General features: G+C 45.1%; 1 protein-coding gene across 1 annotated transcript in view; it reads right to left on the bottom strand.

Annotated features, from left to right (window-relative positions):
• Positions 1 to 207: 207 nt before the first annotated feature.
• SLX9 (SLX9 ribosome biogenesis factor) overlaps positions 208 to 22,881 on the bottom strand; it is a 46,946-nt gene continuing 24,272 nt past the window's right edge. Inside the window, exons 3-6 of the mRNA XM_072041144.1 lie at positions 13,090 to 13,158; positions 8,397 to 8,550; positions 2,482 to 2,550; positions 208 to 864 (exon numbers count right to left, since the gene is read on the bottom strand). Of these exons, the coding sequence (XP_071897245.1) occupies positions 738 to 864; positions 2,482 to 2,550; positions 8,397 to 8,550; positions 13,090 to 13,158 (419 nt within the window). The 3' untranslated portion in view covers positions 208 to 737. The remainder of the gene's footprint in view (positions 865 to 2,481; positions 2,551 to 8,396; positions 8,551 to 13,089; positions 13,159 to 22,881) is intronic.

The raw sequence follows: 22,881 nt of genomic DNA, 5'->3' as shown, positions 1-22,881 counted from the left end.
GTGACCATGGGCTGAAGCAAGCCTTTATTGTGAGTTAAACACAATCTGCAATGATTTCAGGTGTCTTCTGTTGCATGCTGCAGCAGCAATCTAGCGGTTCACTATACACTTGGAAGAAAAAACATTCTTCTAAGTAATTTTTGCAGTGATGGGAATAAGCTCATATTTCAATTAGTACTTACCAAAACAAGAGCCAGACGAACTCAGTACTGTGTGAATGCATTTATTACAAAGCTAAATTCTTCACATAAAACAATGTCTCTGAACAGCAGCATCAGTCCTTACACAGATCTACAACAACCTTCTGGGCCTCAGGGCTTGGGGTCTTAAACAATCCCAAAACAATAGCAGTGAACCTCTTTTCATAGTTGTCAGCAAGGATTGGGAGGAGAGGGAAGAAAATGCAGATACATTGCCACTGGCACAAGTTAAGAAATTGTGCCTGCTCACAAGAAGAGAAGAGGTGTCAAGACACTTCACAGGGAGCTTAATGTCTGCACAAAGATCTCGCAGAACACCCTGCTCTCTGCAGGCTGCTGGCCAAGGAGCAGCCGCCACTGTCAGGAGAGAACTGCATTATTCCTGCAGACAGAAAACACGACTGTGGGGTTTAAGAATACGCTGGACTCTTTTCTGAGGACTGACACGGCTGAGAGGTCACGTTAGTGATGTGTGCTCATTTGTGGCCTGGAGCCCTTGCACCAGCTCCAGCTGCACATTTGGTCCCAGCTGATGCCCTAGAGGGGTTTACCTTCCTCTTCCTGCCTCAGCCTCTTGGAGAGATGCTCACTGATGGCCATGAGGGGGTTGGCTTTGTACGTGGGATTTGCAATGACCTCATGAAACCATGCCACTTCCTGCTCTCTGAGGAGAGAAAAAAAAAACAAACACACAATTGGTTCATGCAAAAGGAACTGAGGAGACAAGAAAAAAGCTCATAAAGTAGTGGGTTTCTATCCAGACAGAATTGCCCTCAGTGTAAACCTCATAAAGAAATGATGCAAGAAATGGACCTAAATTTCCCAAGAACAATGGTCAAATTGCTGCTAGCTCTGAGAGAGCCAGCAGCTCAATCTCACGTCACAGACAGAAACTATCGTATTAGTGTCCCTCATCACTTGGAAAATTTTCAGAGCTTTTCACTAGCAAATTGGGAAAAAGAGATTGTGGGTATCTGGTAAATCCACACAGAATGAAAACTGCTTCAGAGTGTATGAGCACAGAAGCAGATTCTGCCATGACCCTTCAGCTTCTCCGATAAGCCAAGGAAGGGCTCATCCAGAAAGGCAGAACTGAGCAAAAAAGGCATTGCAGCACAGATACTAGCGAGTTTCAGGCAGAAAAGGATGTTCACAGAGTGCTGAAGAGTAATGTTGGGATCTGTAGACTGACTGTTCTCAGCCCCAGTGTGAAGCGGAATGGCCCAGAACTGACGGAAACAGCAGAAGAAGGCATCATAGAAAGCAAACACTCAGAGCACAGGGCCTAGCTCCAGGAGAGCTGCGCTGAGGGACAATGAAGTTCTCGATGCCTGATGTTGGTATAAAATATCCAGTAGATTATACAGAGGAAAAAGGAATTGCTAAAATCTTAGCAAAGTCCAGGAATTACTCAAAAGTAATTGAGTGCTTCACTTCACAAGAAACTGTTTGGCAGATGCCAATGCACAGCTGTCCCCATAAGGGATGTAAGGCTTTTAAGTTGACATTCCAGAGGTGTTCCAGCAGAGCAGCTGTAAGCCAACTGCAGACATCCAAGAGCTCCTCAACCGCTCAAGGCTTTCCAGAAGTGTATCAGCTAAAACTACACGGGCCTAGTGTTTTAAGAGACGGAGCCATAGCTGAGTGCTGCAGCCCCAGCTCAGCAAGCTGAGTAAAGGGACGTACCTCCTGGTTGATAACCACGTTGTCTGTGCCACACAGAGGGATGCAGCATGTGCATTGTCACTTGGTACAGCCAAAAATCAAGAGAACTGTGGCCAGTAGAAACAGTTGGTGTGGGTTTGTCCTGAGAGCCCAGAGATCTTACACAGAAGGCCCAAAACAGGTCCTTCTTTTTCAATAAGACAGGAAAAATGAATTCTTTAAGGAGCAAGTGCAGCTTCCTATGCTCTCTTAGATGTTATATGAAATAGAAGTGCAAATGGACTGAAACCATCCAGAATTGACTGAGTGGACTGAAACAGAAGGACACCTGCAAATAGCCTGCACTATGTAAAGGGGCAATTCAAAGCTGCCACCAGTTCTAGGGCCTTCAGGTGTGTTAAGACTGAAACACTGGAACTGTTTGCACAGAGAGGTTTTGTAATCTTTATCCTTGGAGATACTGAAAACCCAGTGGCATGTGGTCCTCAGCAACTGGCTGTAGGTGACCCTGCTTGAGCAGAGGCGTGGACTACAACACCTCCAGAGGTCCCTGCCAACCTCAACCATTCTGTGATGCTGAGCAGGAAGACTGGACATCTAGTAACTGAGTACTTACAAAAGCCTGTGTTTCTGAGCTTGTTTCATCAGACAGAAGTCCACTGGTTCTGACTTTGCTTTTACGTGCCTGTGGAGAAAAGCAACACAAGTGAGTAAGTGCCATAGAGGAGAGATAATTTATCAATTGCTGAGGAGATGGAAAGAATCCAGTGACTCTGCATCTGCCTTCCCAGAAAGTACAGGTAATTGTCCTGCATGGAAATTGTCCTGAAAGGCAATTATTTCCACAGCCAGGCAGTAATGGAAATATAAACTCCTTCCGCCACAAACTGATGACAGCTCTGGAGTCATGACTGAACATGCAGGAGGCAAATGAACTAAAGAAAAATCGGATTACTTAGCTCTAGAATGGGTCATTAGATGACCACGCCTGGATGCCTGATTTCTGCTTATCTGTAACTTCCAGGTCAGACCAATACTGTTGCTAAGAGAGAAGATCCCAATGAACTTCCCCTCCCCACCAGTCACACGTTACCCCTGCACATCTTGTGTTCCTTGCTCATGCTGCAGAGCTCTAGCATTTGCACACATAGTTTATATGCAGTGCCATGGTTACTCAGCAAGAATAGGAAGCTGCCAGCCTTGCTACTGACCAGTCCTGCAGTGGGACCACTGGTATATCAGGCATCACTTCTATTTTAAGAATAGCAGTATTCCTTTCTCCCTGCAAACACATATCCTCACAAAAGGTTTGCCAGTAGAAGTTAGCTGCAAACACATTAGCCGAAGGGAAAGCACAACAGAGCCTTCTCGTTTGCAATCAAATACAGGCCCTAAAAACCCCATAAAATTTCTAGACAACCGATTCATTCTCAGGAACACAGGACGATGTGCAGCTGAGGTACAGCGGCAAGCATAGATCTGCACTCTCTGCACCCATTTCCTATTGCTGGGCAAAGTCCAAGGAGACCAGAGGTGTAATCCCATTCTGCACAGCTGCTGAAAGCATGTGATGCCTCATGCCAGGCAGCAGTAGAGATTTGTAATAAAGACAACGGCTGAGCTGAAGCAAAGGACATGCAGGAAGGGCAGGGGCTGCTTTTGAGACTTGAAATGCACAAGGAAGGAAAGCTGTGGGGAAACTAGAGAGCAGGAATAAAAAAAAGCTGCTGAACTAGAACAGCAATGATACGGTGGCAGCTGATGGGCAGAGCTTCTGCATGCGGGTGCTCCAAGTTCAGAGCAAATCAGGACCTTGGAGGGGAGGGAGGGATCTGACTGAAGATGAGAACTAGCAAGGGACAGCACAAGGCACTGGTTGCTGCAGTGTCAGAGCCTCAGAGCCTATGGCTGCTCCTGCCAAAGGATCACATGACATAAAGCCTTGGGCAACACAGCAAAAATAAACCAAAAGGCAGGAGTCTGATCCCACACTGAATCTGTGCACCAGGCTCCCAGCCTGGCCACAGCAGGACTACCTGACTCTCCCTGCTGTCACCTCTGAGAGTGTGTATTGGGGGGGAAAAAAAAAAAAACACAAAAAAAACACAAGAACAACTCCCCTTCTGTTTTCCTCTCTGACCTTCTACCCTCCACGCTTTTATTCTGCTATTTTCCTGTTCTCCCTTTCCTCCTCACCACCTGCTCCATGCCCCTCCATTTCATCATCCCTCCCCATCTGATCAGTTCCTGCTCCTCCTCCTCATCTCTCCCTCTCTCAATCCTGGCTCATTTCATTTTTCCTCAAGGGGGATCCTGGTGCTCTCAAGCTGATGAGGGCTGCTCTCGCCACTGCCCCACTCACATCTGCTTTCCCTCCATCCCAGGATGGTGTGCCCCAGTGCCAAACCTCTCTGACAAACCAGACAAACCCAAACAAGGTGAATGTGCATCAGCCAGCCTCCACAGCACACAGCCTGCAAAGGAAGCTGAAGCCAGGCAGATCAATGTCCACACACTGCTCGCATACCCTGCAGTCCCTCTCGAGGTCACCCTGGCGTTACACAACAGACCTGACAGCACATGAGGAACAGTGATCAGCAGGAGCACACAAACAGCTCTCATCATGCTGCTGCATCCACTAGTATTGCAAGGCACAGAAAAAGCAGGAAGCATCTCTGCTCTCCTCACATTCATTAACACTTGGCACAGGAACAGTTTCCTGGTCACAGTCCCAGTCTGCCTGGCTTGCTCATGGAAGCAGGGAGAAATCCCTTCAGAAATTGGATGGCAACCCATGGTCACCGGGGCAGGGGCTTGCAGACTCTGTATTCACCACCAAGTTGCCATTGCAGGCCCTTCAAAGATGAGCAGCTCTGCAGAAAGTGAGGACAAGTGAATAAAAGCCTTTTTCAAGTACATCACAAGGCCCTTCAAGATCACGGGCCCCAGAGGGACCCGTGCCTCTGCAGCGTACCAGGAGAGCTGGGCCTGCATCAGGGTGCACCAGCCCACTTTTGCTTTTAGCCACTCCACTATTTAAAAGGCTCAGTGCTTCTGAAGGCTTTTCAGTGCAGTGCAACAGCTCTGCCCCGCTGGTCTGACACGTTTGAAAGGTTGTTGCCTGACTTTCCCCCACCAAACCACCAACATGCTGCCTGCTCACTTGGACTGCGAATGCTAGCCCTGTTTCATTACACTTCATTGCCTTCATCCATTATAAAACTGAATAAAATCTCACTGTAATGCTCTCTTACCCAGCAGGAGATCAAATTCCTGGAGAATCTAATCTTTTATTAATAACGCTGACAAATCACCAGAGTATTACCCTTCATTTATGTAATGATTCAAATCCTATAAAAGCTTTCTCTGGCTATTTCAAACACTTTAGCGCACACATCCTCATGCAGTACAGGAAACCACAAGCAGGCAAACAGACTGCTTCCATGGAAGAATCGGACCGTAGCTCCTTCATGCCTCTACCAAGGGGGACTGCTTTTTGGCTGACACGTCACAAGCAATCTGTGTGACACCAGTCTAAGCTGAGCTCCCACATCTGCTGTGCCACCTGCAGATAGTCCTGACCAATTCCAAATTCCCAGCCAAAGCAGGACTTCTCTACCCTCCTGTGCCACAGCCCCACTGGGCTTTCTAGGTATCACAGCAGTGCAGCATGAGCTCAGGCTTCCAGCAAGAGAGGGGGGCTGCCATGCTCACACAATGAGATCTGGGTTTGGAGAGAAACAGAGCCATCAGTGAAACAGAGACATCCTTCTCCGAGGATGTCGAGCTACAGATCTGTGCAAGAGCACAGAAATCTTCCATGAGTACCACGCATCTTTTGCTATAAAATGTATTACAGAACAGAGGAGCGATTGTAGTGAGTCAGCTGAAAGGACTGTTTTGGCCAGTACTCTGCCTTGAATTCTGCAGCAGATGGCCAGGGAGGGGTAAGCACAGGGAAAGCGTATGGCCACAGCCTTACCAGCACTCACAGAGACTTTGAGCCAGCTTATATATGTGCAGTAATCCTCCACAGCACTCTCTCACTGGATTTGTAGGTCTCACCTGAACCCATAGGTTTCCCATAGTCACAATATCCCTCAGCTAGGAACGGTGCAGCACAAGAGAGCCTCCTTCTGCTTGCACTGAATCTGCAGTTTGCTGGCTTTGTTTGATGTCCCTTATTTCTCATAATGGAGAAGACAAACTATTTCCTAACCACATAACACTTGATTTTATAGACTATTACATTCCAAGCCTTTTTGTCTCCAACTCCTGTCCAGGTTGAGGACTTCCAGCTCACTAAGTGATCCCTCCGTGCAAAAGCTGAAGCTGTGCCAGACCCTTCATAACCATCCTTGTTAGCCTTCTCTGAGCCTTTTTGAGTTCTACTCTATCTTTTCAGATTAAAGTAGTAGATTATATATACAGTAGACTATATATATATACATATATATTTGTAATGGGGAAAGCAATTCTCAGAGGAAGCAACCTACCTCTTTTATTTCCCCTGCACATAGTTTCTGCAAGCCATTTCCCCAGATTGCTAGGACTCAGCCTCCAAGAGGGCTGGGAGACAATGCTGAGGGAGAATAGCTCCTGAACACAACCTATATGGTTGTGGCACATTATCGCAGAAAGAGGGCAAACCCACCTGCTTACACTCAGATTAAGCCCTGGCCCAGAACTCCACTCAACCAACTCTCAGTGCTTTGAGGTACTGTGTGTGTACTTTTGCTACTTATTCCCACTGAAAGAGAGGACAGACTGACTGAACAGCTGCTTAAAAAAAAAAAAAAGTTATTCAAAGAATTAGGAGTCAAGTTAAGGAAGAAAATATTTCCCATGCTGAGATGCAAGGTACTCAGTTGCTGTTTGTCTGAGGGGTGACTTTCCAGAAGAACAGAGAACTGCCAACTCAGCCATGCTCTGTAGCTGAGCATCCCATCTGGGTCAGAGTTCATTTCTGGGGCATCCAGCAAATCACAAGAGGTTTCATGGTAGTTCCAGTCTTGATCTTCAACCAAAGAAGAGGGTGCTCTGCCAGGCAGCTTTATACTTGGCTGTTCTCTAATCCAAATGCTTGCTTATTATGGTCAAAACGAGTCTCTAGTTCCAACCCATAGTGAGCAACTGGAGAAGAGGTGTGAGCATTTGTGCATCATGCAGAGATTTTATTCTGCACTGGTGGATGTTGCAGCACAGACTGAAGAGCCAGGCATAGCACTGCATTTCCCTTGAAAAGGAAAAAACACAAGGGCAATCGGAATGTACTCTAAGGCTCGCTGGGATGGTTGAAGTATTATTGTCAGAGGATCAGAAACAGCTCTTCACTTTCAGTACAGCAAAGGGAAGAGAAAAAACATCTTTCTGCTCTCACCCAAAATCACATTCCAAGCCAGCAGGGTGAACAGAGTCTGGCCAGAGAGAAAGGCTCTGCTCAAAGTGCTTGAATTGCTTCAGGAGGAAGCCTGACGGTCTGGAAGGACAGAATGCCAGGCTGCCACACAGCCAGAGGCTCAGGCAGGAAGGAAGCCAACAAACTTAGCAGGCAGCATTGTGCTTTGAATCCTAACCCTCCAGATCTGCTCTCCTCTGTCACACTACGGCAGTGTGAATTTGGGTAAGCCATCATCCCCATCTTCACCACTTGCAAAACAAGGATTAATCCCCTTTGAACAGTACAGATATAACCTGCTAGAGGATGAAGAATCAAACACCATTTGCCGATAGCGATGTTGAGAAAACTTTCATTATAAAAAACACACCTCAACTGCAAATTCACAGGTGTGCTAAGCAGCATTACATTCTTGACACTTGTGTGTCAGTCCTGCAACTCCCAGAACATCCCACTTCTCCCGGCCTGTCTCACACCAAGTCTCATCTGAGCAATACAGTTCCTCTCTTAACTGTGGATTTAGAAGTGTAGTGGGTTTACGTGGCAAGATTTTGGTAGCAGGGGGCCACAGGGGTGGCTTCTGAGAGAAGAATCCAGAAGCTGCCTCATGTTAGATAAGGGCCCCGCTGATAGCCAGAGCCAGGCCAATAAGCAATATTATCTGTGCCTTTGTGAGAGGAGGTGGAAGAGGTCAGATGGGGGGAAGGCGTTTTTGATTTCTTTCCTTTGTTTCTCACTTCTCTAGCTTGTTAGTTAATATGCAATAAATTTTACTATCTCCCTATGCTGAGTCTGTTTTGCCCGTCATGATAATTGTTGAGCAATCTCTCTATCCTTATCTCAACCCTTGAGCCCTGTATATCATGTTTTCTCCCCCGTTCCCTTTTGGGGGGGGAAGGAGTGAGAGAGCAGCTGTGGTTGAGCAGAGCTGCCCACCCAAGTAAAACCACCACAGACACGTTTCTTGTAGAAAGTGATTTCGTGGTAAGGTGTGAAACATAGTTGAGAATGAGGTCCTGTTCTCCTAACTCTGGGCTTCAAGCTTGCAGTGCCAGTAGCTACAAGCTGAGCAGAAGGCCATTTTATCCTGGAGGAAAAAGAGAAATACACAGCCCATTCCAAAAGACACATACCTCTTGGGTGGCTTTCTGTCCCTGGCGCCTGCGGTCAGGTCAGAGAGCTCAGGTAGGGCTTCCATCAATGGCTGCATGTCTCCCACAACAGGTGTTGCCTTCCGTTTTGCTTCAGCTTTTTGCTTCTGCTTGGCTAGCTTCACACTTTCTATTTCTAAATCAGAAATAAGACATTATTTGGGTAAGTGGAAATGTTTTTCAAACCGTGATCTCCTCACACAGGCATGCAGTAGACAAGGGAGAAGCATTTAATTTCAGTTGTTCACTTAGGACTGGGCAAGTCAAGGTCTCACCTTCTTGGCTCATGGTAGAGCTTAAGCAGGCATACACTGGATAAACTGGGCCCTTGGAAAAGGCTTTTCCTTGTAACCACGCTTACTAATCTCCTTGCAGCAGCTCTGATCAAGGCTGTGTGTACATCAGGATCCAGCACGTTACAGATGTCTCCCTTCTGAGCCAAGGGAGCTGGGCATAGAAGGCTGCAGGCTCCTGCCCCAGTCCTCCAGGCTCCCTGGTGTAGAAATTGGTCCTGCAGCTGCCCACGCCTTATGGAACCAGCAGGCCTCCTGGCACGCCCCAGCAGAACATGTTCTCCTCCAAGAGAGTCCACAAAAGCCCAGCACTGTGACAAACCTCCAGCTGAGCTGCAGGATGTCCCCATCTGTCCCCGACACCCCTTGGTGGCATCACCAAAACCAGCCAGAGATCAGCAGGATGCACAACCTCCTTTTCCTCATGCTACCAGGCCTGGAAACCCACCACATTGCCTTGACAACCGTGTGGCTGGTGCTGTGGGGGACACAATGGAGAAATTCTACTTCATGTGCATGCATGGGAGGCCACACCAGAAGTGCAGGCCTCTGCTTATGGCCTTGGACAAAGACACACTGTGCTCCTCACAGCAAACCATACCCTTCTGACTCAAGGCAGCCAGTTTGTCAGCACTGTTTTTCCTTTACCACATCCATCTTCCTCTGAATCAGACAAACACAACGTGAACATATTGCAAGGATGAGCCTCTAAGCTAAGCTGCTAACTCCTCGTTTGGACAAGATGGAGTGCAGTAACAGCAGTAACACAGCCAAGCTCATCGACATAGGAAGGCCAAGGGCTTCCAACACCATGTGGCCACAGAAGCAGGACTAAATCAGCAGAAGTATTTTTGGTGGAAACATGAAAGCAGCCAGTCTACAGAACACAGGCAAGATGCCACTTGGGATTCTGGGTCTAACCCAGCTGCCTACATTCAAGGAAGATGAACTCAAATTCACTCACTAGCTGCTTGTTCCTTCAGTATTTTTGTCTCATTTGCCCCCCAGCTAAGCTGTTTCAGTTGAAGAACAACAGTTTTTGATGAACTGCAATTTTTGCTGTACATGGATGTTTGTGACAAATCTGGATTGTAAATGCTTCTCTTCACAGCAATCCCTGCCAAGAACACAGCTTTCTGTTCTGCATCACTTCTTTTTTTGGTCTGGCTTTATGAAGCTGACTACTTCAGTGCTTTCATAAACAGTATGTGCTCAAAATTTTCAGACACCTGATTCTGCACAAACATCCCAAATTCTTTTCCTATGAAGTCTTCTGTGTCCGAGGAGCCATACGATATATGTATTTTGAAATGTGCATACTTCTAATCTCTGAAGCATTGCATAATTTTTTTCCATCTCTAGTCTCTCCTATGATTTATTGAAATGAAAATTTTCCAAGTTTTGCATTTGCACTAATGGACTGAAATTTAGTTCTCAGGGTCCTGGCATCCAATGTCAAGAAAGCAGCCCTGGGTTAAGAAGAGACAAACTCTTGGAAAGATTTACGACAGAAATTTATTCATAACAACTTCAGCAGTCAAAGCTGTGTTCCCTTTTGAGGGAAAGGGGAAGAGGCCAAGTAAATATGGCAAAACCAACAATAAGAAATAAGTTATCTGCATCAAATAAAAATCAATGAGTTTCTGCTTCAGTTGATCGAAGCTCCTTAAAGTCAGTTGAGACAATGTTAGAATGCCAAGCTTCATTCAAGAATCACCATCCCTAGAAATATCATTTCATTTTGTTCAACACTTTTTCTTATTGATGTTTATATAAGCCCTTTCCAGCTGTTCTCATTTTTTCCTCAATAAAAAGCTGCACACCTGGTACTAAAATTTGCCTTTTTCTTTTTTTTTTTTTTTTTTTTTTAAACAAGTCTCAGGGATTTCTTACCCTCAGTAAAGCATTTGCCAGAGAACACTGGCCACAGATTTAGTGAAGAAGTGAAGACAGACAACAATTTAGGTAGTTCTGCGTCTCTGAAGCACTGCTAATAACTAGCATCTTCTTAGACAGAGGTAGTTTGACCTGGAATTTTCTAACTTGGTGTTCTTTGAAAAGCAAAGCCAGTGAATTTCATTTGTTTTCCCTCAGCTTAGTAATTTTAGAGCCAAGAGAGGAGAAAAGGGTCCATTGCAGGGCCAAAGCATCATACATAATCTTGAGAAGGACTAATGCAATAAAGACATATAAGCAGGAGGGCATGATTAAGAGTGTAAGAAGTGTGCTTTTAGGCTGTCCTCATCTCCAAAGTGACTGACCTGAACTATGGGAGCAGTGCTGTCACCTAGCTTCAGGAGCATGTCCTCTTTCTTGCAGAAGACATGAGTCCCGTGTACCCCTTCTACTGTTGGTTCTGTGTCACAGAAAACTGCTGAGGGCTTACTTTTCTCCGCAGTATCTGGTACTGGTCACCGTTAGAGACAGGATATCAGGCCAGGGACATCTCAGCTGTGCTCCAGCAGTTCCTTCCAATGTTCCCCCAACAGTATCAGATATACACACAAACAGAAAACTTTAAGAGCACCAAAACAAAGTGGCAGGCCAGCTGTTAGGACCACCACAGCCATCTATTTTTTTTGCTCAACAGGGACAATGATGGTTTCAGTTGTGAACATAATTCGTTGTTTAATGACAAGGAAGAAGCTTCCTTAGCAGTCATGGTGTTAAATTACCATCTTTTTTATGTAAGGGGAGACACCTCCACTGTGACTGGTGCAATGACAGGTTGATGGACCCAAGCTCAAAGCACAGTGAGAGCTCAGGAGCAGAGAGCATATGGTGCAGCAGAAAGCCACATTGCTCAACACCAAACACAGTCTGTCGGCAGTTCTGTTGGGCAGAAAGGTGTTAAGGGAAAAGCCTGTCCCAGGAACAGCTCCAGGTGGCAAGAGGAATCCCTCTGCTACTCCCCATGCCACCAGCAGTACCTCAGAAGCTGACATGGAGAGGCTGCTTCTGCTGCCAGCAGAGAGATGCCAGTGAGAGAGGAGCTGTGATGTTCCCTGCTCCACCAGGTGAGGAATAGCAAGCCTCCTGCACACCCTCTCAAAAGGTCCCCAAACAAGACAACCTCAAACTATCTTGCAGGATGAGGTTCCCTGACTCTTGGCTCCCACTGGCACCTGTGAGTCCCATACACAACAACACAGAAAAATTAAGACCTGACTTTTAAAGATGATTCACCTTGGTGAAGCCATGCTGGATGTCTTAGATCACCTCTTTGTCTTTTATGTACCTTCATATTGCTTCCAGGAGGATCTTTTCCATGGTCTTGCCAGGCACAGAGGGGAGGCTTGCTGGTCTGTAGGCCCTCCTTTCTACAGTTTTTTAAAATGGGAGAGATGTTTCCCTTTTTCTAGTCACCAGGGATTTTGCCTGACTACCAGGACTTTGCGAACATGATGGAGAAAGGCTTGGCAACTGTATCAGCCAATTCCTTCAGGACCCTGGGATGTGTGTCATCAGGCACTGTAAACTCGTTCAGCCCCATCAGGTGGTCTCAAACATGTTCTTCGCTTACAGCAGAAGGGGCTTTGCTCCCCCAGCCCTCACCTACAGGTTCAGGGAAACAAGAGTCATGGAAAGCCTGACTGGTAGTGAAGACTGAGGCAAAGAAGTTGTGTACCTCAGCCTTCTCCATGTCTGTTGTTACCAGTCCTCCCTTCTTGTTTATCAGAGGGGTTACACTCTCCTTGGCCTTTCTTTTCTAAGAAACGTACCTATAAGAATCTCTTCTTATCTTTTGCATCCCTTGCCAAGCTCAGTTCCATCTGTGTCTTGGCTTTCCTGATCCCATCCCTGCACATCCGGACAGCATCCCTGTATCACATGTTCCCAGGCCGCATGTCCCTGCTTCCACTGCCTGTGCATTTCCTTCTCGTGCCTCAGTCTGAGCAGCAGGTCCTTGCACACCCATCCTGTTTTTCTTCCCTTCCTGCTTGCTTTCTTACACAGGGGAATTGAGAGTTCTTGTGCTCTATGAAAAACATCCTTAAAGAGTTGCCAGCTCTGCTCAGCTCCTTCGTCCCTAAGGACAGTGTTCCAGGGGATCCCGTCCACTAGGTCTTCTTTAAATAGCTGAAGGTTTTTAAGAAGTCACATTGCACATGGAGAAAGATCAAAAACAAGGACACAGACTGAATCTCAGTGTAAATGCCCTTTGGAGAGGGGGGAAAAAAAAAAAGGACTTTTATCCCACATCGTGGGAAGCAGACTTTACGGTTTCTGAGAAGTGTTCAGACTCCCTGACCCCCAACCCTCATCTTGCCACAACCCAACACTTTCAGCCACACCCCATCTACAGAAAAATCCATCAGGGTTACCCAGGATTACCCTGTGAGATGTCCCCCCATACAGCTGTGCTTTGGAGGAGTACTTACTCTGTAGCCATCTTTCTTTCCTCAGCTTCATTTTTTCTTTTTTTGAAATAATTGGTTTTTCTTCTAAACCTAGAAAAAAAAAGAGACATGAGATAGAGTTTGGCTTCTGCACACTAATTCTCTGCTGGACACTTTACAGAGACCGTCCTGCGGAGTCTGTAATCTTTTGTTCAACCTTTGTCGCCGTTGGATGTGTCAGTATGTTGGACAGGCTGCCCACGGACTTACATCACATCTCAACTCAGAGCTGAACAAATCAAAATTGGCTCACCGTCAATTAAGAAATACGAAAGCAACAAGATCAGATCAGCAGAAATGGCAGCATAGGGCCTGTTTTTTTTGGTAGCACAAGGCTTTTCACGAGAATTTTGCACCTCGTGTTCTGCATTCCCACAGGAACCTGGCCTGAGTAGCTGGCACCTCCTTCTGAAAGCTGGCCACAACCATTCATCACTCCACAGGCATCCATGTACCAAGACAAGTTGCCACAGATCTCTGTTAGGTCTGGGTTTATTTCCTTTTTGAGGCTGCATGAGCAACAGATTGCTAAACCGAGATAAATCTAATAAACCAGTGAGGACAGACTCAGAGCGCTTACAGTTTCCAGAAGTGGAAGAAAAAAAGCAAGCTTCAGTCTGAAAATATGTGTACTGATAAAACTAGGAAGACAAGAAATACAGACTGCAGGCATGCAGGGACAGCAGGAAAGGCCTTCTGACACAGCTGCTGGGCACCCACGTAAGCAATTGGCCTATCCTCAACTTCTGCCCAGACTGCAAGTGGCAGGCAGGCAGAGGACTGGAAATGGTCTGAAAAATGCAGATTTGTGGCACCCCTAAGTAGACGCCCGTTATTAATAGCTTAGAAAAAGGCTAACACCTACTATACACTAAAATAACCACTATTTGGAAAACAGCGGTTAATTGCTGATATTCAATACCAAGGAAAAAAAAGTCCCAAATGTTTTTATTAGAGATGCGCTTCAGACACTACAAATTTTTATCTTATCTTCCTTTTTTTTTTTTTTTTTTTTTTTTTTTTTAAGAAAAAAAGACTTTATTCAACTTTTCTCATGAAACATCCTGTGAATACTGCTAGAGGAATGCTAATAGAGGAATAAGCTCCCCAAACATTACTCCTCTCACCTTAGGCTACTCTTAAGCCTAGAAAAGAAAAAAAATGTCCTTTCTCTCCCCCTTCAAACAGAATTCAAAAAGAATAAAGGAACTTAATACAACTCTGAAAATAATTCACTGAAGACAACTTCTCTGAAGCTTCAAATCTTTCAGGATGATTTAAACAAAAGCAGGATCAGAACCCAATAATTTCAATGTGTGAAAATCAGGGCAGGCCTGATGAGGTCGGGGGGACTTTCACATAAAGGCAGCAACAACAGCAACAAGTTGAGTTTGAGTTTTAAAAGGACACAGAGAATGAAGCAGACGATGCCTGAAGCAGCTGCTCTCCTGACTTCTTGCCCCAGCCAAGATCAATGCTGCACGCAGTGGCAGGGATTCAGGCAAACACGAGCACATGGCACCAGTCTCCTGCCATAATTGCATGTCCCCAGTAACCAGCTTCCCACTGTCATTCCCCCACACCATCACAACAAATTCCTGTGAATTCGCTGCCAGGGAAACAATAACGGATCACAAGAAGCCAAAATGTGAATAGCAAAACACATCCCAATAGTGTCTGAGTGGGTGCTGAGACTGGAAGCCTTCTCCCTGGATTTCTAGCAGATCCCAACTGCATGAGCAGCTTCAGATTCCAGAAGCAAAGGCACTGGGGAGATTTGCCCCCTTGTCTGAAAACATGCTCATTACTTCATTGGGAAAACAGCGCCCAGTGGGATTTGTTAATGAAAAAAATTCAGCCAGCTGGCCAATTCTAGTAATAACATCAATTCAGATATTTATTTATTTTTTCTCCCAAACAGCAGCAGAATATTTAAAGAAACACAAAAGCTGTTTTCTTGGCAGGAGCCCAACCTCTACAAGCACTCAGCACTGGGGCCTTGAGCTGCAGATTTCCAGGGCAGTGCCAGGGAAGGGGAGCATCCCTCCATGGTCCATGGGACATGGACTAGGTGGGCAGCCTAATCTATCTGCATTTTGGGGCTAATTTTAAGAGAGTATGGGGTTAAATCTTATGGACCAATATTAATCTTGACAGAATGATGTTTGGGTGTTTATTACGACAGAGTTTTTGGATACTGTCTGACACATTAAAAACCACATCAGCCGCGACAGCCATGATATTTTCATTTTGTATATCCCTCCCCGCCCATAAAAAAGGGGTTTTTCTGTTGTTGCAAGTTGCCAAGTTGTGTTTGGCACCTTCCAGTTGCAGTGGTGAATGCCAAAGCCGTTGAAAATTCACTGGAGAACTTTTCTGTCAGAAGAGGCAGAATTCAGTTAGTTAATTAACAGCACAGGCTGTCCCCAGGTAGTCTTTATTTTTATTTAGCTTGCAAGCACCTCTGAGATCAGAAGTCAGACTGCAGCTCCATTTTAATTATTTTTCCATGAAATCTGAGGGGCTGGGGTTCTCTCCCTCCCTCCATCCCATTCTACATCTAATTTAACAACGCTTGGCTTTGAAATTTTGATCACGGGAAAAGGTTACCAAAACCATTTACATTACTTGAGGGTAATTCACATATTGTAACTTGACAATTATTCCTTTTAGTGAGGATGTGTTTTTTCCCTCCCATCTGTACAGTACGAAACTTCTTAAATAAAAACAAATTATCAAAACAGCAACACCTTTCTGCCTCCTACATCAAATGTTTCATACTATCCCTAGCAATTCTCAGGATCCTGCTTTCATGGCATGGAAGCAGGTTATTTAAGCACAACTTCATTTCAGGAACAGTTACGGGTTGTTTTTCTTCATTTGTTTCCGTTTCGTTTCTCAAGGACTGCTGTCAAGGCATTTACACTAAAAAATATGTACTTCTCCTACCTTAAAAACTCCCAATTTGCCATTGCTAGGCATTCAGAAACGAACCCAGCACAGACACGAGACTGGGTTAAAGGCATAATACCCCAGGTTTCTCTAAGCCACAGGGTCTCAATTTCCAATTTTCAGTCCACAACGAAGAAGGTGAGAACAGGGGCTTCACAGGCGTATTCAAACAGTTCCTGGAAATCACACTGGTTCAAGGATTCAATTGTGAGCAGAAATATCAGACACAAAATTGCACCTGTGCTATACCGCACTGTAACAGAGGGTTCTGCAACACAAGCATCTGCTCCTTCCTTACAAAACTACAGCAAAGCACCAAGTCCCCTTCTGGTAAGTTATTAAAAAATAGCATGTAGTATTAAGCAGTATTCCCAGAACTCTGGTGATATGTAACAGTGAGGCAGCTGCTGCTTGAAACACAATATTTTGGCAAAACAGGGTACAGTATAAATTGAAGTTAAACATCAACAGATGTGTTAATTTCAGCCCCAGTTGTTTAACAGCAGCGAAAGCGAGCATATGCCTGCAGCTGCTGAATAAATTCACTGAAGAAATTTTGCAAAGAGTACATCCAAAAGCGGAAGACTGGGTGGGTTTTCTGTTGCTGGGTTTTTGATTGGTTGGTTGTTTAAAATTACATAGTGTGACTTGTAAATCGTCTCTTATGCTTTTTCACTGGAAGGGCCTGAGAAACAGCAAAACACTTGCATTTCTCCCAGTCTCCTGGTGGAAAGCAACCATGGTGTGACCTGACAGAAGTCCAAGCAGAAGCCTGAAGGTGTTCTTTTTTTTTTTTCCTGCAAGAAAACTGACAGACAGCACAAGCCAGGAAGAAAGTCAGCCAAAATGTTCCCCAGCAGTGAGGCAGCACTCCCTGGGCATCCTCATCCCATGCAGCAGCTCAGCTCCCAACAAGGTGACTTCAAGGTCTGCTTCTCCTCCAGAAAGCACTGCTCCAGAAGTGTCTGAGGAGACCAGGGCACATGGGACTACTGAGACCTAGACGTGAGGTGGCGTGGGGACATGGTTTAGTGGGTGACAGTGGTAGTAGAGGAATGGTTGGACCAGATGACCTTGGAGGCTTTTTCCAACCTTAATGATTCTATGAAGGCCAGGGACAGGGGGCTGATACTCTGGGTATTTGGCCCCTTACTCTTAGAGAAGCCCCCAGAGACAGCTTAGTAGCCTGCAAAAAATGCACAGAGACTATGGCAGGGAGTGTTTGGGTTTTACAGACCCCAAGTCCTGGCACCCTCAGGAGTCTTGGAAAACAATATTGAAAAGCGTATGATAGCCCTTAATGGGACAGGACAGGTTTCACCATGGATACAGCGTCTGCTTTTTATATTCCAGAACAAGCTACATTATTTTCGGTCATGTTTTATCATTACACCAGCACACGAGCTTTCCTTCTTCCCCCAGTGAGAGAGGCATCCTATTTCAAATACAATCTGCATTCCCAATCCTTCCAGAACCACAAGGTTATTTACAGAGCCTACTTCCAAATCCCACTTTGCACCAAAAGCAAAGGTGACTGATGTCCTCATATTAATGTCTGCTACAACAAGCAGAGAAAACTCACCAGCCTGCCTCTGAGGGCAACCTAATGGCCCCAGCCACCACAGAGAGAAGCAGCAGCTGGGCTTTGTTCCGTTTCTTTATCACCATTGAAGCTTAAGAATCAAGTCTTCATGAAGAGCAAGACTGGAGCTGAGGCCAAAGTCTGCTTCAGACAGCACCAGAGGGGCCACCATACGTTTCCTTCCGTCTCCTGAAGGATGGTCTATCTGATCTGCTCAAGATATTCCATAAGAAACAACCCAGCACAACTCTGCCAACTCCAGGCTATAAAGTTGATGAACTTGTACACCAGTATTGAACATTACGATAGAGGTCAAGCAACTTCCTCTGTTGTAATTCAGACACAGGGGACAATGGGGTTATGCAAAGCCCTTGAGTCCTGACTCTGGGTGTGGAAATGTCACTGAGAGCATGGGCAGCCCTCCCTTCTCAAGGATGTCAGCCTTCTTGGTATAACTGCACCCAGCCCTAGTGCAAGTTTTGCAAACAAGCTGCACGTATACCCCCTTGGGAGCATACCAATGTCCCTGCTTCCTGGTCCTGCGTGGAAGGACACTGGCCCAAGAAGATCTGTGGTGTCTGTTCCACTGCCAATTCCCAGCCTTGTTTGCAGAAGCCTAGCAAGTTGCTCTTCCTCTCCTCTGGCACACATGTTATTTATGTGAAATAGCACAGGTGCTTGGGGCATGAAGCACTACACCAGTGCATGCATTCATAGCCTGGGTCACACAGTGGGAACCAGGGCTCACAACTGCCACATTACTGTCCTCATCTCTGCCACAGACACTTTGGCCTATTTCTTTCTCAAGTTTTGTACAAGCTGACGTTTCTTCAAATGCAGCAGAAAAATAAAATTCTGTTCCCTTCAGCAAGACAGCTGGCACTTTTTCTCTGCAGAGACAGTTTCTAAAAACATCCCTAGAGATCCAAGAGTTCAGGCCCTTAGCTCTTATTAGCATGCATTCTCAAATGCCATGCTTCTAGTTGAATAAATTCAAAATATCTTTATCATTTTCCAGATTGCATATAGGGTCACAAAGAAACTTATAAGGGGGCCTCTGTTTTTAACGCTTTCGTTGTGCAAAGGTGACTGACAAATGTAGTAACTTTAACGTGAAAAGACTACAGAGACAAGGAGATCAGCTCTAGGAAGAGGTAGTGATGAACACTGCAAGTGTTATGCCATATGTAAAAGGTCTAGAGGAAAGACAGAGTGAATACATCCCCATTTATAAACACTGACCTTTGAGAAAGGCTTGCAGCAAGGGCAGACCACACTGCTACAAGGTACTGGGAATCTCTCTGCTGAACTCTATGTGGAATCATAACACAGTTAAAAGATTCATGGAAAATTAGCAAGAAAGATCAAAAACAAACCAAGGAGGTTAGACCTGACCACCTCCTTAACACCTGACCATGCAGAGTAGCAGGGTTTTGTTTTCCAGACAGAAAGAGCATTACAAGAACCGAGAGCCAGAGCCTCTCAGCTCTGCTGTAGAACATGACCCTCTTTCCCTGGTCAGTGTGATTTAGACAGGTCCAGTCTCTCGTGAGCCCATCCTCAGTTTGTGTAGGAAGGAAAGTGCACAGATCTGTGGCTCCCTTCTCAGAAAAGACCTGCCCTTGCAAAAATAGTATTTGAAAAGTCACCTTGGCAACAGAATTCCTTCAAGCATACATACATAAGGCAGTGACTCATAGGTTTGCCATCACAACCTGAAAACAAGGTACCAGGAACACAGGGAGGTGTCATTCTCAGCTGCCTACCTCCTGCAGCCAAGTATTTTTAAGGTTTGTAAAAAAAAAAAAAACCATGGGCACCCCCAATATGAACGACCAAAGCAAACTGCAGGGAGTCCACAGTCTGGACAGCACATCAAGTCCCCATCCACAGAGGACAAAAGCTTATATAACAACAAAGAAAGATATAAAGACATTAGTGTTGGCACTGTACTTTGGATATGGAGCAGTAGGAGGAACAGCAAGATCAAATAAAATACACTTTCTATAAAAGCTTAGACAGCAATAAATATCTGGAATGAGGTCTGCTCCAAGACCAAAATTGATTCATGTTTACCAATGGAGAAATTCCATCCTTAGGGCTTACTAAGGAAGACAGAATAGCGAAACACTGCTGAGCTTTCTGACAATGCCTTGCAGGTTGGTATTTCAAAGAGATTTTCCTCAAAATATGATTTCCATTCCCACTAAAAAGATTATACTTCACTATATTCTCTTTTGAGGAGTTTGAGAAATTAGTAGTTCAGTACCTTCTGCAGTATTAGATCTTTTAAGATCTCAGTTTGAAACCAGAACGCAATTTTATTGCACCCGGTGCTTGTAATTTATGCAAAATGTAAGAAAAAAAGAGGTTAATTTACCTTAATTTGCTTGTCTTTTAACAGTACATTAGCTACTAGATAACTAAATGGACATTGTCTGGGGAAGTCTGCAATCAACAGTAAAGAAAAATCCGCATGAAAGTTTGGTGCATTGGAAACACTTGATCCTTCAGCTCACACAATCTGCTCCATGTTTCACGGCCTACAGCTTCCTTACGAGGGGGAGTGGAGGGGCAGGCGCCAATCTGTTCTCTGTAGTGACCAGCGATAGGACCCGAGGGAATGGAGTCAAGCTGCAATGGGGGAGGTTCAGGCTGGACATCAGGAAGAGGTTCTTCACCAAGAGGGCTGTCAGGCACTGGAACAGGCTCCCCAGGGAAGCAGTCACAGCACCGAGCCTGTCGGAGCTTAAGAAACGTTTGGACTGTGCACAGCTAAATACACAAAACTTGATTCAAGGCTGCACCTTCAATCCTCCCTTTGCATCTATTTCTACATCACTACACATAAAGGTGTACAAAGACATGCTGTTTCTCCAGTAACATGCAGCTTAAGTTTCCCATACAGGCCAAAAGAGCTGCTCTGTCCTTTCCCCACAAGGAATTTACCAGAGGAGTGCACAGCAACCCAAGGCTGTCAGAACAAGCCATACATTTAAATGTGGCAAAGAGTAACAGCGACAGCACGGGTATCTCTGGGCTGTGAGAGCTTGCAGCCAGTCAGCAGCGTTTTCTGTAAATCACAATGTCCTTTGGCTGGCTGCTGAACCCCATCTGCTCTCCACACAGAAGCACACTGCAACTCAGCATGGGTTTTGCTAAAACAGTAACGATAGGCAGCAAATTCTCTCCCTGGCTTGGGAAGACCCATGGTCAGAGTACACATTCCAAAGTACCACATTCCAAATTCAAACAAACTCAGAATTCAGGAAATGTGAACTGAGATTTCCAAACTATCTTGATCAAAATCTTTTTGTTTTGATGCTTTCTACTTTAGCTTGTTTGTTTTGGAAATGCAATGTTGCAAAACAAAACAATTTCAAGGCTTCTTCCTCGTTTTCTTTGATTATTCCTCACAAACAATTCAGGCTTGCAAATGAAGTTTAGGCATTTTTTTTTCCAATAGAAATGCAGATCAGGAACAACAAGAAAAAAAAAAACTCCTTAAGATTCTCCTACAGTAACCAGACATCCTGCAGCACAACTCTGTCAGGCATCTTAAACACAGACAGAAGATGCTATATCTACACTACTAGAATAAAAAAACATTGTACAAAGTTCTGTGCTTTAACTGACATCAACAGCATTTCTCCAAAGGGGGAAAATTACACAGCAAGCCATTGTATAAGTGGTATTTCTAATGCCAAACCCTCTTGCACTTTTCCATGCAGCACTCAAGCTTGGTTTCGTGTATGGCTACTTCCAAGCTTTGAATCTGAATGTTCTCCTAACATTCATGCCCTACAAGTCAAGTCACGGGTCAGCCCTCTCCACACAGGGCAGGATATACCATGAGTAGAGTGGTTTTGAACTCCACAGCCCACCCACTCTATTCTAGGAAAGCTTAAGTATTTACGTAAGTATTACTTAAGTATTTGAAACTACTTTGGCAGTTTTGTTCAGATGGCCAAGGCTGATTACTCCCAGTACTCAGAGAGGGAGACGGACCAGTTATAACAGCTGAATATTCGCAGCTCATCATCAAGCACTTGCTATACCACAACTGTGCTGATTTAAACAGCCATGTAATAGGCTAACCTCAAATTTAACCCCCCTAACATTGTAAAACCTTCATAACAAAACTGGGTTGAGCTCATGAGAGATCACAGTAATTAAAAGGGAGGGACACGAACGGGAAAGCTCTGTACCTCCCACCATGTTCACTGAAGTCAGGCTCCATGACACTTCTATACGCTGCTTGTAGCCCTTGCTAAGCCAGCACAGGGACACAGTTTCACATTAAGCACACAGCTCATATTAAAGATGTTCTTTGACCAGAGGTTTTCAAAGATTTTTCATGGGCAGAATCCAGTGTGATCTGGTACCAAGACATCAGAGTAGAACCTTTTTTCCCCCCATTTGTGCTTCGTAAGTCCTGTATCCACAATGTCTGTCTGTAGTCTCTCCATAGGCCTAATGGAGGCACAGGACTCGGAGCAGAGTGAGGGCCACCAGGGGGCAAAGAAGACAACTTCCATCTATCTGCACACTCTGTAAGAAAAGACCTGGAAGAGGAAGGTATCTTCCAGCAAACAACTGATCAGCTCCCCAGTCAGGTCAGTCCCTGAAAGCTACTCAACTCCATCCAAGTGGAGGAGATGTTGACATTTACCAGGAGGTCTCCAAAAGGTGGGATATTAGCTACAAGTATTTCAGCTTGGCTTCCAGCAAACAAGAAGATTTAGCAGTAACCAGTGGGGTGGCATAGGGCTTCTCCTGGAAATTTATGGCCAGCAGAAAATAACAAGAAAGAAACAGCACCAGCAAGTTAGCGATGCTCAGACCATCACTGACAAAAGGACTCAGAACTGTAAAAGACTAAGATGAAAGCAAAGAGCACACGCACACTACTACTTAAACTGTTAGGTACCAAACATTATTGGAACGGCACACTGTTATACATAATTAATATATGAATTAATTTGTCTGCTGAGTGCACAGTGATCAATACTTAATTTTATTCCTAGGCAACACAACAACGTCAGCCAGGAATTGAACTGAGTAGACAATGCAGATACATAACTTCAGGGTAAAAACAAAACCATCACGAGAGCAGCAGTAAGTGGGACCTGCACAGAAGTCTCAGTAGCATATACAGAGTAGAGAGATTGTATCACAGACATCTTCACAGTGAAGGAGGAAGTAGAGCTTAGCTGCAAAGGTCAGAAGAATGTCACAAC

Source organism: Anas platyrhynchos, chromosome 7 (assembly GCF_047663525.1).
Source record: "Anas platyrhynchos isolate ZD024472 breed Pekin duck chromosome 7, IASCAAS_PekinDuck_T2T, whole genome shotgun sequence".
Classification (NCBI taxonomy): domain Eukaryota; kingdom Metazoa; phylum Chordata; class Aves; order Anseriformes; family Anatidae; genus Anas; species Anas platyrhynchos.
Note: the sequence above shows the minus strand (reverse complement) of the source record. Positions and strands in the feature narration are given on the sequence as shown.